Source organism: Lacerta agilis, chromosome 4 (genome assembly GCF_009819535.1).
Source record: "Lacerta agilis isolate rLacAgi1 chromosome 4, rLacAgi1.pri, whole genome shotgun sequence".
Classification (NCBI taxonomy): domain Eukaryota; kingdom Metazoa; phylum Chordata; class Lepidosauria; order Squamata; family Lacertidae; genus Lacerta; species Lacerta agilis.
This window is the reverse complement of record NC_046315.1, coordinates 55,161,689-55,178,762: the sequence shown is the minus strand read 5'-3', so window position 1 is coordinate 55,178,762 and position 17,074 is coordinate 55,161,689. Positions and strand designations below refer to the sequence as shown.

The following is a 17,074-nucleotide window of genomic DNA, read 5'->3' as shown; positions in this document are numbered from 1 at the left end:
TTTTTAGAATACACATCTTTACAGCTCTGTAAAACTGAGCAGGTGTTTCTAGGTGTTTTGTACCTAACTATAGAATTTCCTGAGACACACTGTACTTGAAAACATATTTTTCTACACTTTTAAGAGCTTTATTAAAATATACTGATGATACTGAAAACTAGGTGGGCTATGTATTTCATAAGCCATTTCTTTTTAGCATTATCTTCCATTCAGGTTGATGATCAGTATGGCTTGTACTTTGGCCTGATCTGGTGAAGATAATGGGAAAGCATTTCTCTTCTCATGGATATCCCCTCAGGCAACAGATGTTGAAATGCAGTCACATTATTATGCTGCTTTCAGTGCCTTCATCTTCTAGAAGGAGATTCTGTTCTAATTTATACTATTTACATGTGGGGTATGTGTCAGATACGTTTTGTAACAATATAGCAATAATTGAGGCTCTTTCTGGGCTTCTCTCCCTTCTCATATTCAAAATGCACCATATATTATTAGTTAAACATATTGGTTGCTTTTCTTACAAAAGTAGTTCAGAGACTCACAGCACATACCCTGTTTCCCCCAAAATAAGACATACCCATAAAATAAGCCGTATCAGGATTTCTATGCATTTGCGCAATATAAGCAATACCCCGAAAATAAGACATAGTGACGTGTTGCCTCCCTTAAGATGGCCTGGATAGGCGTGGCTATGCAGTGTACCGACGCGGAGCGGTTCAAATAAGACACCCCCCCCCCAAAATAAGACATAGTGTGTTTTCTTGAGGGGAAAAAAATAAGACAGTGTCTTATTTTCAGGGAAATATGGTACTTGGTGGTCTTAGGAATGTGCCCATTCTGACCTGTGAAAAGGTTTCAGTATCTGATAATGTTACAATCAAGTTTGCACAGTGTAAGGGAGAGCTGTACTGTTTATCTTCGTGGTTCTTACACATTCCCTTAGAGTAAAACTGTTTATATATGAATCTGGATGGAACATCTTATGCAATAAAAATCTTCCAGGTAGCAGTCTCACTTGAGTGCCTAGAGAAATAATTAAGAATCCATTCTCCAGAGATAGTTGAGAATCCAGTGCTGTATTATTCTGCCACTAATTATGTCATTCTATAAAAACACAAAAGTGACTATAGCAGTTGATCAAAATTGATTTGGTTCAAAAATACTTGAAGGGTAAAAGAGAAACACAGGAAAGAGACTTAGGAAATTCAAAATCCTTTCATAATGTATATTGCTGCAACTCATGCCTCTCTTGTACGGCCTTCCCCCCACCTACATGTGTTCTACTCAGTCATGACCATGAATATGCGTGGCGCCAGGAAATAAATAAAGAGAATCATATTAGGAAAGATTGGGAGAGTCCTTGTGGCTCACGACGAGACCCTTCCTGGAGCCTAAAGAGGATGTCATTGAGGGTAGAGGAAGTCCCGAAGAGACCTGACATGTTGCAGGGCTTCATTCAGGCTGCTCAGAGTCCCTGTGTAACAGCTGACGCGAGGGGTAGCACAGCCGCCTTCCAGCACATCCTCCAGCTGGCCCCAGAGCTTCAACTCTAGATATTTTGAATTGAGCATTTAGAGGCTTTTTAGAGGGTGCTCCCCATTTCACGCAATTTCACTTAGGTGGGGTGGGGGAGGGGGTAAACTTAAGTGGTAAACTTCAAGATTGATTAAGATTTCAAGAATGCTTATCTGTGCAACCTGAAAATGCATTTACGTAGTCAGTTTGAAAGCAATTGTAGTAATTTATTATTACAGCACTTATCAACTGAATGCTTCCCGATTTCTTTCTCCATCGATACTTTATTCTGTCTTGATGACCTAGCTTTGGGGGATTCCTTACACAATTAGTAGGAACACCCCCCCCCCCCCCAGTCTTCATATTGGCAGAAGATATGGAGCATTCATTGCTTCTATAAATCCTTGCATGGAATAAGTTTTATATCAGAGGAAATAGTTTTGCTTATTGTATGCCCACATTTATTCATGACCTCTTTTGCTGAAATGTTGTTATGGAGAAACACACATAAGCTAAAACAAAATATTGCACATATTCATTACATATTGGCAAAGGTTCTCAATTGTACCTCTTTATAGTGCCCAGGATATTTTTATGCTATAGAGAAACATAGGCTGATAGATTTGAAACACCACTCATCTTTGTCAGCCAATGAGTGCAAAGATGTAGAGCATGAGACTCTTAATTTCAGGGTCATGGGTTCAAGCCCCAAGTTAGGCAAAAGATTCCTGCATTGCAGGGGGTAGGACTAGATCACCCCCTGTCCTTTCCAACTCTACAATCCTATGAATCTTTGAATCTATTTTGTTCTAGAAAGAAATACGATAATACAAAGGTAGTTTTTGTATTGTAATCTTTATCACTGTTAGTTTCATGAAGTATGGAAAGGCAGAGTATACATCTTTATAATAAATAACAAAAGCATTATAAGGTACTGCAATGCATTCAATATGACCTACAACTACTGAATTTTTAACTAAGACTGGCTACATGGAATACATCTCACAAGTGGTATTGTTTGCCAGTTTGTTTCAGAACACAATTCAAAATGCTCTGCCCATATGCTTCATTCATCTGAGAACCTCTTTCACCAGTAGCCCCTGTCATCTGAAGATAGATGGCTGCTGACCAGTGAAGGCCACCTTGGTCATGCTGTAGCTACTGTGATTTTATTCTTGATTTTATTGTTTTGAAATTATATACGACCTTTACAGTCCTGTTATTGAAGTGTGGCTCATGAATTCTTGTAAATAAGATTTGTTGCTTGAATAGAACTGATATCAATTATATGAAAAACCACCCCATTGTTTAATTATACTGATTTATGTAAGAAACTGTTAAGTAGAGAATTGTTTGGCTGAATTTTTGTTGTTGTTGGGGGAAATGTTTCTGGGTTTTCTCTGTACCCCTCCTCAGACCTGACTTACACTTATATGCTCTTTACATGTTTCACTCTATCCTGGTCTCAGTACCAGGAGGGTGGGAATGAAGGTTGATAGAGCAGTAGCTGGTTAAGGAAATGGATGGTTCTCCCAACTGAGTGATGTAAGAAGAGTTCATTGATGATACAAAATTATTCAAGCTGATTAAAACAAAAAGAGATTGTGAGGAGCTCTGAAAGCATCTTTCCAAAGTAGGTAAAGCAGAATTAAAATGATAAATGTGATTCAGTGTAAGCAAGTGTCAAGTGATATGCATTATGCCTTTCAATACCAGTTATTGGGAATCATGTTGGGAGAGCATTGTTGCACTTATTCCTGCTTCCTGGCTTCCCATAGGCGTTTGCTTGGCCACCATTTATACTGCTTCAGCAGGCTCTTCTTATGTTCTTACGACAGCTACTGTTAGTGCTGAGCAGTAGAAACAGTTCTGTAAATGACAGGTTGTCATGCTTGACCCTCTGTATCTTCTGGTTTTAAACACTTGGGTGAGGTGTTAGGAGACTGGAAAGATGAGCTGTTGCTTTTAAAAGCGAATTGTGCTTTCTTCTTATCCTTCTTTTGTCTCACAACTTCTTTGTCTTACATCTGTCTATGGTTATATGTCTTTTCTCTCTAGTGTTCTCTGTTGTTTGCTTCCTACATCCACATCAACCCTGGTGTGTGTTCTCATCCACCCATTGCATAGATGGATCTCCATACTACCACTGCTTAATATAATTGGCCTGACTCATTAAATAGGAATTGTGCACTATTCAATATAGTATAGTTGTGTTAAGTCACTTCTGATCTTCAGTTTATTTTGGAGGGTCATAGAACACTGGTTGTCAAACTGTGTGCAGCCCTTTCTTGGGTGGTTGAGAGTACGTGTTACTTTGAGATGCATACACTTGTAGGGAGGGTAATGCTGTTTCTGGAGTCAGAGCTAAAGACATTTTCTTCTAGTTGCAATTGCCAAAACAACTTTGCTTTCCATAGAAGCTACAATAGCTGAGTGAATACAGAGGGTGCAATTCAGCTTGTGAGATGGAATGATCCCACCCTCTCCTCTTGACCTTGTTCTGGGAGATCTCCTGCCCTCCTCTCTAGCCAAATACACAAGGGCAGGGGGGGAAATCTCAATTTTGCAAGTCCTTGCACAGGGCTTCCACTGACAGGGCTTGTTGGTAAATCCTACGCAGAATTTTCTGCCTCTCCTTCCCTATATTAATGTAAATAGAAGGGAGACAGAGTAGGCCTATTCTAGTTTTCTTCTAATCCAGGGTTGGATGAGTGCCCCAATTTACAGCTCTTTATACACACAAGAGTGAGGTAATCTGGGCAGCTGGATGTGAGGATTCTGTTCACTTTTCTGGTGATGAGATTAACTGCCAATGGGTTGTGGGGCTTGAAAGACGAAATAAAGGGTGGGGGCAAATTCAAAATGTTCTAGGAAACACTCCTTTAAGATAATTACCGTATTGGCCCGAATATAAGCCGCACCCGAATATAAGCTGCACCTTTAAAATTCAAGGGGGGAAAAGAAAGTAAGACAACACCCAAATATAAGCCGCTCCCTTAAAATTCTGCAGGCACTCACATCTGTTCCGTTTTACTGTATGTCTGTTTCAGCAGCGATATCATAAAAGCCAATTTTTGTAAGGTCGTGAATTTAAGCTGCACTTTAACTTTTCACGGTCGGAATTTGGGGGGGGGGGAGTTCGGCTTATATTTGGGCCAATATGGTACTTAATTTCCTTCTTTAGTGCAATTTGAGCACTTGGAGAAGGGCATTCATTGATGATCTTAGGTTTTGTGTGGTTATATATGGAGCGCCAGTGAAGGTGATAAAGTACTGGCAATATGTCTGTAGCGCGTGGTTTCAGTTGGCACACAGTAAAGCTGCAAGTACTAACTGGCTTCCAGGCAGTTTTCAATGGAGACATTGGAACAATAAATAATGATGCCACGAGGAAGGCCCATAAAAGGTGTATAAGCAAAGTATGGCTATTCCAGAGCACACACCTAGTCAACAGAGAGAATACCTAAGATAATAAAACCATGTGTGGTTTAACCTTGCTCCTCTTCCATTTGACTGCAATTCTATCCTGTATCTTGCAGATGTCTCTTGTCACCCCACAGTTTTTAAACATATGCTCTGTCTAAGGAAAGCAGGCTACTAGATTGCAAGTTGGATTATGACAGCAAGTTTTCATTGTTTCAATTTAAATGAATGAGAAATGCTATTGATCTATCAATTCGCATGCCTCATTATTTCAGTAATGTAACAATACTGTAAAATTTGCTAATATGAGTAACATTTTATTCTGATCATCACATTCATTCTGCTAAGCAGCGTCTAAAATATCATTTTGTACTACAATACAGTTTTCGATACTTTCCTAGAAAAATGCAGGCATGCATTTATGTGTGTCAGTTAAAAAATGTGTTTTCTTTTACAGAATGCTGCCTTTTTGTATGGCCTTGGCTTGGTCTACTTCCATTATAATGCATTTCAGTGGTAAGTGGATGAACATACTTTCTACTTCTAACATCTTGTTGCATCATGTGTTGTAGTTTCAAAAGTTTTGGGTATTAAATCTTCAAGTGAGTGACTTGGTTTACTGGCTTTACATGTTACAGAGGGAGACAAACAAAATCCATTCACTTCCCATTTGTCTTCATTTCCCTAAGAAGATGTATTGTAGTGGGGAAAGCATATGAGCAATTTGACCAAAATGGTAGAATTATGTTCCTAGCATTATAAAATCTACTATTCAGTTATAAATGAATATTTTAATTGCTATAGCAACCAATTAATATGCACATTTTGATCAGAATACATTAATTAGAAAATAGGAAACTTGATTTAAATCTTTCTCTTCTTGATGATTTGGACACTTAAGGCCTGCTATTCATTTGTTACTAGTATTTAATAATATATTCAACCGATTATTGTTCTAAAATGAAAATGAAAATATTAAAAAGTCTTAAAAGGTTTTTAAACTCAGTGAACCAATGTAAACACTCTGTTTGTAAGTATATCACAACTATTCAATATTTTATTAATTAAGGTGCCTTAGAGGAATAGAGGTACATCTTTTAATTTAATATCTGGGTATGACTGTGAATTGTCAGAATTCCTTTGCACTCCCTTTCTGAGTAATTTTCTTCAAGGAATAATGAGTTGGTCTTCTCAGATGCCCTTTAAGAATATTCTAGATTAAACATTTCAGTGTATGTTCTTTCCCCCCCAGGGCAATTAAAGCATTTCGGGAGGTGCTTTATGTTGATCCCAGCTTTTGCCGCGCCAAGGAAATTCATTTACGACTTGGGCTTATGTTCAAAGTGAACACAGATTTTGAGTCCAGTTTTAAGGTAAAAGTCTCCCTTTTAAATGATAGCTAACATTTTCTTTATATCGGACTTGCTTTTCATTGCAATACAAGAGAGTGTATTAGTTTCCTTCACTTTCATTTCACCTGTTCCATTATTACTTGGCACCTGGGTTTCTGCCTCGGAATGAGACCAGGAGTTTGCTGTCAGCTAGGATCTATGTTGCATTTCATGGAGATCCTGCTTCAAATTAAATGTGAGATATTGCAAGTTTAGCTTTAAACTCCCTATGCACATGGGACTATGGGAGGGTGTGTCCAAGTCCTATTTCATCATGTATAAAGTTTTGAGAGCCACATAATGACTGTATAGATTTAGATAAAGTATTTTGACTTATAGAAACCTTGTATAAGATTTATCATGTTGGGAAGGTGTTCATGACTTGTATGAAGTACATTTTAAAGGGTTTTTTATTACTTGAAGGTGAGTATGACTGATTTTCCAGAAGTTTATATTGAACCTGTATATCATTTATTTTGTAATATAATGATTATTAAAGTATGACAATTCAGCATATAAAGTGAAATGAACCATAAAAGGTATTTAATATGGCTATCCTAATCATTAAAATGAAACAGTACAATATTTTCATTGAAAGCCTACCTTGTGGCATTTTTGCAGTCTTTTGTGGGGAAGTATGTATGTGCAGGGCAGCTTCTCTGGATTGATGTTGTGTTGTGCAGACCTTTTTCCTTTTCCCTCATATTGGGTTGTTGAGAAGGGCCTCCCATCCACTGCAGAATGAGCACCTCAGCAGTTCACTGCTTTTTCTCTCTCCAAATGAAGCATTTCTGACAAGCTATTTTTTGTTTCCTTTCCCCCCTGGTAATTATTCTCTCTTATCTATCACAAGTGGTTCAAGTTAAGCTTTGTGGAGGCCTGCCCATACCTCAAGCCCTTTAAACTGGGTGGAAAACCCTTTAAACTGGGTGGAAAACCCAACTCCTGTATGGCTATGACTTAAAAAGTATTTTGAGAACTGCTCTCAAAGCTGGAGGTGGGGCAGTTGTACAGTTGCATTTGTATGTACCGGTAGCCTATTTGAGAGAGAAGCACAATGTTGGCAAGTGTTCAGTCTGTTGACTTCTTACCTGAACAACCAGAAGTGATTATACTGCACAATTAAAAGTTGCTTCCTGGGAAAAGTCATGTCTACTGGGGACTTCACTATGTCCATAATAAGTCCACTGCTGTTGGCTGCTTTGTATGGATGGTGTATGAGAATAACTTTGTGAGACCCTGAGTGTTGGGGGCACAATGTGAGGATAAGAGACATGGAATAAAGAAAGGTGTAGCATTAAAAGCTAGAGCAGGGATTCCCAGTAGCAGATTCAGTGCCCATCTCAAAAAGGCAAACACATTTAAAAGAACAGAAAAACATAGACCACAAAATGATCCAGCCATGCCCCTTCTCACCCCCCACCAAAATAAAAATAAAAATCAGTAGGAAAATGCAGTTACATCAGCTACCAGCACACTAACTCACAGAGAGAAGTTCTTTGTACTTCTCTTCTCTTCATAATGGAAATGAGGTAGGTGGCCAGTCTGGCATGCAGTGAGCATTCAGTGCAGGACAGACCAAGCCAGTGCAAACAGGAACTGAGCAGGAAGACAAAACTAAGACTCGTGTACTGTAGATTTTTAAAGGGGATCTTTACTGAGATGTTTTGTGGGCACCATAGGAGAAACTGGTAGTCATGTTGGTGTCCATGGGTGTCATATTGGCAACTCCTGAGCTAGAGCATGGAGTTAGCAAACTTCTTTTACCTGAAACCCTTGCCTCTCGTAAAAAAATAATGCTCTTTTGCTAGCACTTAATAACCACCAGTATTCAACAAAGCTATTATCCAAATGCTCTGCTACAGTGCCATTATATGCATGGAATTTTGCAAGTATGGGGAAAATATATGGTCTAGCATGTGGTCATTTGGACCTGTTTTATTCATATTATGCAAATTAAGTACTTTGTTCAACTTCTTTTGTCTTGCTTATGTAGTCGATTATTCTCTTTGGATTGTGCAGCGTAGAGTGAAAGAGAGTGCTTACGCCTTACAAGCCTCCTTTCTTTTAGAAAGATGAATTAATTCCGATTTTGAAGGACTCTGGAGAGCCAACTAATGAGTTGACTTAGCAGCGCGTGCTGCACGTCCTCCCACCCTTACTCTCAACATGCCTGTCAGATGGAGCTTTGGCTATTCGCCAGCACTTTGATTACGCAAGGCTTTCTGTGTCCTAGTTATCTCAACAAAAGACATTTCTCAGGATCAGGCATCACACCTAGGTCATACAGTTAGAAAAGACAGCTCTAAGAGTTGTACTGAGCTGGGTTAATGCTGTCCTATGGTAAGTTCCTGTCAGAATTGTCAGGTTTCTAATGATGGCTTGACTTGTGTAACATAGACTTTTAAACTACCTGTTATGAAATTTTGCAGCAGTTTAGGGATGAAAAATATAATAAAATTACAATTTCAGAATATCATTATAGTTTATGTGTATGTAAAAATCGAAAGGTTTTCCAGTAACTTTTCTAATATTTCTTCTTCTTTTAAGTACTACTGTGTGTCATTTTGAAGCCTCTTGATATAAAATAAAATCCTGAAGAAATAGACTGTGTAGTCCTGAGTGAATTGTTAAACATGTGTAATGCCATAGGAGATTGCTTCTGTGTGTGGTAGTAGCTTTGTAGACACACAAACACTGAACGTACAGTTCTTTGTAAAGGTCACATCATTGACTTTTACAACAATCACATCAGCAGCCAAGGGCTCTGAAGAAGTCTCCTGATTAATTGCACAATCATAATTCCATACAAATCAAAAGTATGTCATTGACTTGCTGCTGTGCTTAAAAAGATGCCACCACGTTTAAACATTCAGATTAGTGCCTTGTAGGTAAATCCTCTTACTCGTGATTTGACTTTCTGTAGACTGATGTCTGCCTTGAGGTATTGTATGTCGTCTCTGAACTGCAGTGGCCTCTCCTGCATAATAACTATTTCACACAGCAGCAGCCAGCTCCAGTACTGCAATATTTGTACGAGGTGCAGATGTTTGGTAGCTTCGGCTTGCTGCAGAGATTTGGAGCTGGATATTTAATGTGATGTATTTGTTGCTTATAGTGCTAGAGACGGTAAATTGTTAGCCTTTTGACAAAAAGCTTTGTTTTTCTACATAGCTGTTTTTTATTGAATACTTCAGAAGGGAATTTCTGTGTTTAATTTGTAGGGCAGATATGCAGGATTGTTCAAGATGAATAGGTTGTTCATGTATGAGCTTTAGTAATTAAATATGCAGCTTTCTGATAGATGCTTTCTTTATTATTTTTGCATTACCTATCTTCATGTTCTGAGTCATTGACATAGCTTTTCATGTTCTATGCTAAATGGTCCTGGCAAATGTTATGTTTTGTATTTTTTGATGAAATTGTGCAGAATATAGTGGTACTATATAAAGATTTAAGTATTGTTAAATATTTTGAAGCTGAAATTTAGAAATAATGATTTTGTTTGCATTTCATTAGTACTGCCATCTCTTAATTCAACACTGAACATTTGTTAGTTATATGCAGCTTTTAAATAGCTTTATTTGATACTGACAGATCTGCAGTGCCCTTTTGGGTGGTTTCTCTTTCTCTCTCTTCTTTTTATATGAGGTGCCAATAATCTCTGTAATTGGTTGTGTTTAGTTGTATTTCTGTAAGGCCTCTAGATGCAGGCTTGCTTATTTCTGAATCTGAAAAGCTGTATGATGGTCTTTTTGAATAGGTTTTGTTTAATACAGTTTTCAGAAATTTTATCTCTATCAACATCCTTAAATCTTTCCAAGCATAAATAGTATTGCAGCCGTTATAGTTCTTGAGCCTTGGAAAAGGGTAGCTTATGCACAATGAGTCAATTTTATAATTTGCAAGTTAGAGATATCATACAATTTTTTCTTAGAAATAATTCCAAGCAGTTTAGTTAGATAATTTATTGTTTAGAAGAGAAATAAAATACAACTGTTTGTGCATCAACAAAACTGACTTTTTTTGTGTAAGATTGTAAATGCATGCATTGGTCACTCTAGCACTAGTTTTTATAGTTCATCTTGCATTGTGATGCCATTGGAGTTCTTGGTTTGCTTGTTTAGTTGATTACCTTGATTAATGAACACTTTCATAATTTTTTTGAATGAAAAATGCTTGTTTAAAAACATTGCTGCCACCCTGGTATGGTGATGTTTCATTTATATGATGAGGGTGAATGCATGTTTGCAGTATGAAGTATCATTCTGCTTTGACATTCTGATAAAGCGGGTGAGTATCAGTTACTTACCCTGAACCTTGAATTGTTTGCATAATTACTGTAATTGCTCCTATTTTTCTTTTGATTTGTGTTCAAGGTAACAGCATACAGTTAGTTAAGCTGTGCTGACAAAATTAGATACCACTATGTAGTTTTATTAATAGTCTAAAATGTTAGCAGTAGCAAATTTACTTCTGAAAATCCTGAATGTTTCAGTGAGGAAAAAATAAGTGCAAAATACATAACATTTTTTGAATTAATACGCACTTTTGAATGATTTCATGTGCTTTTCATATGTTTATCTATATATATATAAATGTAAAAGGTGGATGTTTGTGACCGATCACCTTTCTCCGTAACCACTTGACCGATTCCGTTGAAATTTGGACACAACGTTCCATGACCATATGGGAGTGTTTTTGCATACTTACATTGTACAGATAGCACACCTTTCACAGGTAAAAATTGATTTTAAGCAAAACAATATAGTGCCCTCCAGTGGATGTCAAAACCGCAGACGTCATCTCATTTCCCCACCCCACCCCACCTGCCCTCGCCCCGCCCCCCTCCTCCTACAAACCACCGTAGTCAATGCCTCCAGCCTGCACCGCCTCCTCCAGAGCCAGGCCAGGTGTAAGAGCTGACTCCATCGACTCCACCGTCACCTCGAGAGCTAAGATGGCCCCAAAAGCCGCTGCCGCCTCGAAAGCCAGGCCGGCCCCAAAAGCCGTCTCTGCTGACTCCCACGCTGCCTCAAGAGCCAGGCTGGCCCAAAAAGCCCCCTCCGCCACCACCTCAAGAGCAAGCCCAGCCGGGAAAGCCGACTTCCGCCACTGCCTCCACAGCAAGTCCGCCCCAAAAGCCGCCTCCGTCGCCGCCTCGATAGGCACCCCAGCCCCAAAATCCACCTCTGACGCCTTCGCCCCCGCCTCAAGACCCAGCCCGGGCCCAAAAGCCGCCTCCGACACTGAGACAGGCCGTGTCCAGAACCTTTCACACACTAAGCCACAGCAACATGTGGCCGGGTACAGCTAGTGTGTTTATAAAAAAGGACCCTCAAGTTGAACTACAGTTGTGTTTTAATGAATGGCCTACCATTAACTTCTATAAAGGGAAATGTTTCATATGTGCTCAGGGTTTTTTCATTGCGTACATGGAGTATTTCCATATTTTTAGGATCATGAAACTCTGTGTTAGTGTTGGATTACTGAGTATATAGGAGAACTCCAGTAGGCAAACCTTTTGTTCAGAAATGTGATATCCCATCAGGGATGACTAAAACTTCAGAGATCAAAGTTTTCTCTCTCCAGTGGGCTACAGCTGTTGTTGGGATCCGCAAGGAGGGATCATGTCACCTGAAACCTCAAAGCACTGTACTGACTGCTGCTGAGGTACTGGATCTGATTCAAGGATTTGCTGTTAGCATATGAAGTTTGAAATGACTTGGGACTCAAGTACTTGAGAGCCTTTCACATTAACATCCAACTGTGCATTACAATCAGCAGGGGAAGCCCCACTTGTCCCATCTGTTGGAGTGGTTGGTAGGATGGTGACAGGGTATTCTGTCATGTGACAAGGCCCCTTGCTTCTTGTAATCTAGCTGGCACTCAAAATAGAAACATTTTGGCAATGGTTAAATACATTTTTAATTTCTCTAGTGTTTTGGATCTGAACTGAATTTGATTTTTGTTGGATAACTAGTGCTATAATTATTTGTTGCTGCTCATTTGATTGTAATTTTTGAGTTAGAGTAATAGAATTTTAGAGTTGGGTGGGACTGCCAGGGTCATCTAGTCCAACCCCCTGCAATGCAGGAATGTCAACTAAAATATCCAAGACAGATGGTCATCTAACCTCTGCTTAAAAACCTGCAAGGAAGGAGAGTCTCCACCACCTCCCAAGGGAGACCTGTTCCACTGTTAAACAGCTCTTACTGTCAGTTTTTATGATAGTTTTATTATTTTGCCTGGTTTTGCCTAGTTAGGTGTTAATTGCCCCATATTCCTAATTGGAGGAGGGGTGGAGTATAAAAATAATGAAATGATAAATAAAATAATTTTTCTGAAAACAAACATTGACTGTAGCATTTTCCTTGTAACAGTTGCATTCTTTTATGACCTTTCATTTATTTTATATGCATTGCTGTTTTGTTTTTATGAAATGGTTACATATTTTTTGTTTAGTTTTGTTAAGTTTAGTTCTTTGAATCTTAGATCTTACTTTTTCTACATAAACCTTTAATTGCTTTATGTTTCCCTATGATTTTGACATACATTGTACGTGCACCACTGTAACATACAATAAAAATATATTCAGTGTTGGATGTACGCCATTAACATTTTCCTGCACGTATTGCTTGCATCATTTTTTCCTGTATTGAATCTATATAAAGTGAATATCTATCAAATATTTCTTCAGCTTTTTACAGGGAGGAAACATTTATTTTTCTGTTCTCTTTTTCAGCATTTTCAGTTAGCTTTGGTTGACTGCAACCCTTGCACTTTGTCCAATGCTGAAAGTAAGTAGTTTAATTTATCTGTGGTCTTAGTAACTTTTTAGATTTATGTCCTATATCACACTAGTGTCATGATTAATCCATTCTCCTACTTCACTACTGTCTTATCAGTCTAAGGAGATCTCTCTCTCTCTCTCTCTCTCTCTCTCTCTCTGTGTGTGTGTGTGTGTGTAGCTTTTGGCACACTGGAGCTACTTATTATTTTCTTTTGATAATAATGCATCACTATCAGCAAATAACTAAAATGAATTCTTAAAATATTAAATAGTTTAAGTAGTATGTTTAAATACAAAACTGTTTCTTTGTAACATGTTGGAGAGTTTCAGGCTTTTCTTTTTTGAAGGCAAACTTCTCATGGAAAACAACTAGATTCCCCCATTAAACATGAAATTAGTTACTGTTTCATATTTGTCTAGATAATCTTTTCCTTAGACCAGAGCTTTCCAAATTGTGTGTCACAACACGTTAGTGCAGAGGTTTTCAACCTTTTTTGGGTCCACGGCTCCCTTGACCAACTACATTCCTTTTGTGGCACTCCTGTGGGGCTCAGGAGCCCAGTTATGTCACCCATTACCTCCTAAGCTGGCAGCCTTTCACCTTTTTTTTTTTTAAACCCTCTCTGGTGGAGTGTACCCTCAGCCTCCTCTCCTCTCTTCTCTCCTTGGGAGTCCTCTGAGCATTTGAAGCTGCTACCCCAAAGAAAAGTTCCTCCTCACTGCTCCACAGGGGCTTGGGAAGCACCCCCTGGCCAGCCCAAGGCACCATTCGCCTGGGTAGCTTGTAGGCAGGGCTGCTTCAACAAATAGCTGTGCATACCTTTGGGAAGCAGAGATGCAAGAGGGCATCAGAGGAGGGAGGGAAGGAAATAGGGACAGTGGCCAGTGTTGCCCTGACCTTCATTCAAGGCACCCCAGAGTGCCACAGCACACTGGTTGAAAACCACTGCATTAGTGTGTTGGTGCATCACACGAACGCTCCCCACGTTCCTCCCAGGCCTGGAAAGGGGTTAGTTTAATCTCCAGTTTGCTATTAAAACTGAATTACTATGCTGCGAAATGATGTTAAAAAGTATGTCACCAACATTAAAAGCTTGGAAAGCTCTGCCCTAAACTGTCCAATGGAAAGTCAAATTGGTGTTTACAGAGTTAGAAGTGCTGTTTTTGATGGTGTGCTTTGTTTACAATTGTTTGGATTCAAGGCTATGTTAGACTTTTCCAGTAGGGTTTTTTCTTTTCTTTTACTGAACATTAGATTCCCTATACCATATGACAAAGTAATTATTGCTCTGTAGAGAAAGATTTGGCTGGTTATTTCATATTTAATATACGATATGTGTCAGCTCTGCAGATTTTTACATCTTTGTTCATTTTCTCCTCATCTTCCTTCTTATCACAGACCACTTCTTCTCAACTCGATCTCTTCATACTATTATCTTTCCAATTTCTTTTTTAAAATGTTTATTGCACTTTTTCAGGCAGATTTTTTTCCTTCTCTTTGTTCTTTGCTCTCTTGCCTTTTTTCTCCCTTACTGTTAAGATTTAGATTATTTTCTCCCCAGAGTAGGAAACATGCCTTTTATTCTCATGTTACTCTTTAAGTCTATATCGTTGGCTCTCAAATGGTGGATAGAGATTTCAGGTTGCTAGACTAAAATCAATCTCTTCAAAAGCTTATGCCATAATTAATTTGTTAGTTTTCAAGATGCCACATTACTCATTTTGGTTCACGAAAAAGAGTGTTAGCAACAGTGGAGAAAAAATGACTGAAATATGACGGAGGAAAAAAATTCTTTATTAGGATAAAATTCAGAATCTAGTGTTTTCTCAGGAAAATTTACCTACCGGTATTTGCCTTAAAGCTGTTACGATTTATAGTTATATATACTCAGAAATATCTGACAGTCAGGAATGTATCTATATGCATTTATTATCCAAGCTATATTGTGATACTGAGAGATTAAGTCCAAGCACAAATATTTTCATTAGTAGCTCCTTGGTTTATTACTACTACTACTATTACTACTACTTCTATTTGCTTGAAGAATTTATCTGATTTCACTCTGTATCCTGATGTTTTGGGAAATGACTGGTGTTGTACCATAGGCAACAACTTGGAATAGGGGCAGGATTTTAGTGTAGGACCACCAGATGTTTTTGAAGAATCTGTGAACATTGCTCATTTTTCAGAACTTAATGACATTGAAAAAGAAAATAGGGATGGCGACTTGTGAAGAGTACAGTGCACAGGGAGGAGAGGCTTTTCTTCCTCACTAGGAAATTGTGTCCCAACACCTGTTACTATCCATGGAAGGGAAGTCCCTGTGCTAATGGAAACATTCCTTCTGGGGCTAATAGCAGATGGGGGGTTGTGTATTTTTTTATTGGGACTGTCTAGGAGGAAAAGGGTTAAACTTTCCCATACCCAGCCTCCCATGCCTGCCATCTTTCTGCCAAATGATGTGGTTGATAGTGATACATTTAGCATCAAGTCTAGTTTCACAAAACTAAAAAAATATGTTGTGAACTGCCCTGAGATCTACGGGTATAGGGGAGTATACAAATCTAATAAATTAAGTAAATTAAATAAATTGAGTCTCTAGCACCTGTGTAGACTCTCTTCTACCCTGATTTATCATTCAGCACCAACTCACAAACACACAAACGTTCCAACAGATGTGTATACATATATACTACAGTACTTAATTCTCTTGAATTTCTCTGCCTTTACAGTTCGGTTTCACGTTGCCCATTTATATGAAACCCAGGTAAGTGTATAATGCTTTTTTGTTATTAAATATGGTTAAGGTAGAACTATGCTATATAGCAAGAAGACTTAAGCTTGAATAAATGTGATTTAGCAAACATATTTGTCAGAATTGAGAAGCTACTTCCACCAGTGATTTTTGAAATGAGATAGAAAAGTTCACCTACTCAGGAAGCATTGCCCTTACTCTGGGTGAACCTTGTTTGCCTTTAGTAACATCACTACATCAACAGATCTGTTTTGTTATGTACCTTCACAATCATTTTGTATTTTCTCATTGCCTGGACTCAATTTGGGAAGGAGAAAGGCACTCTAACCAGGTGGCGAGATTGTCTAAAAGAAGTAGCAGATAGGAGAAACGATGGCAGAAAACATAAAAAGGGAAATTTTCTCAGTTGAGGGATTTTGTTTGTGTCATGAAATATATCTCCTCTCCCCATCAGCACTAACAGATAAGAGACAAGGTTTCGAAGATTATTCAATTAGCTAGTAGTAGAACCAAATATCATTAGCTATGATATCTTATTTAATGTGCATCATTTAGTTGCTCTTGTCAATTTGCTTTGATTCATCATCAACCCAGATCAATAGCTTTCCCCCATTTTGGAGTCACTTATGGGCATCTTAAACATCAGATACCACCAACACTAACACAGTAGAACCTTCTTAATGTAGGAAAATAGGAATAAAGGGTCACCTTTATCAAAATCAAAGCTAATAGATCAGCCACTCACGAGTAATATGTTCATATTTTATTATGTAAATACTGAACCAGCAGCTACTATTCATCATACTTGTGTTGATGTTTTATTTATCAGTGAAAACAGTATTCTACGGCTGTGTGTTAATTGTTATTAAAATTCACTTATGTTCTAGTTTTTAACCATAATACCAATCCAGATTATCAGTAAAAAATTCCAGCATTTATAAATATGCTTTGCTCCTTTTTAGAAAAAATATCACTTGGCAAAGAAGGAATATGAACAACTTTTGCAGACCGAAAATCTCCCTGCACAAGTGAAAGCAACTGTGTTACAGCAGTTAGGTATGTGAAAGAAGTTGAGTACATGAGGGAAAAGGAATTATTGTACATGATTTTCTACAACTATTTGCTGGCTATAGGGTGGCATGGAACTTGGTTGCTGAGTCCTTAAACTCAGAGGTGCAGTTCAGATATGACTCCAG

General features: G+C 38.3%; 1 protein-coding gene across 3 annotated transcripts in view; it reads left to right on the top strand.

Moving 5' to 3' along the window:
* Window positions 1-17,074, top strand: part of KDM6A (lysine demethylase 6A) — a 104,792-nt gene that overhangs the window by 35,019 nt on the left and 52,699 nt on the right. For all 3 annotated transcript variants that reach the window (XM_033147126.1, XM_033147124.1, XM_033147125.1), the window contains exons 5-9: window positions 5,396-5,454; window positions 6,191-6,311; window positions 13,075-13,129; window positions 15,856-15,890; window positions 16,841-16,934. In XM_033147126.1, coding sequence (XP_033003017.1) covers window positions 5,396-5,454; window positions 6,191-6,311; window positions 13,075-13,129; window positions 15,856-15,890; window positions 16,841-16,934 — 364 coding nt within the window. The remainder of the gene's footprint in view (window positions 1-5,395; window positions 5,455-6,190; window positions 6,312-13,074; window positions 13,130-15,855; window positions 15,891-16,840; window positions 16,935-17,074) is intronic.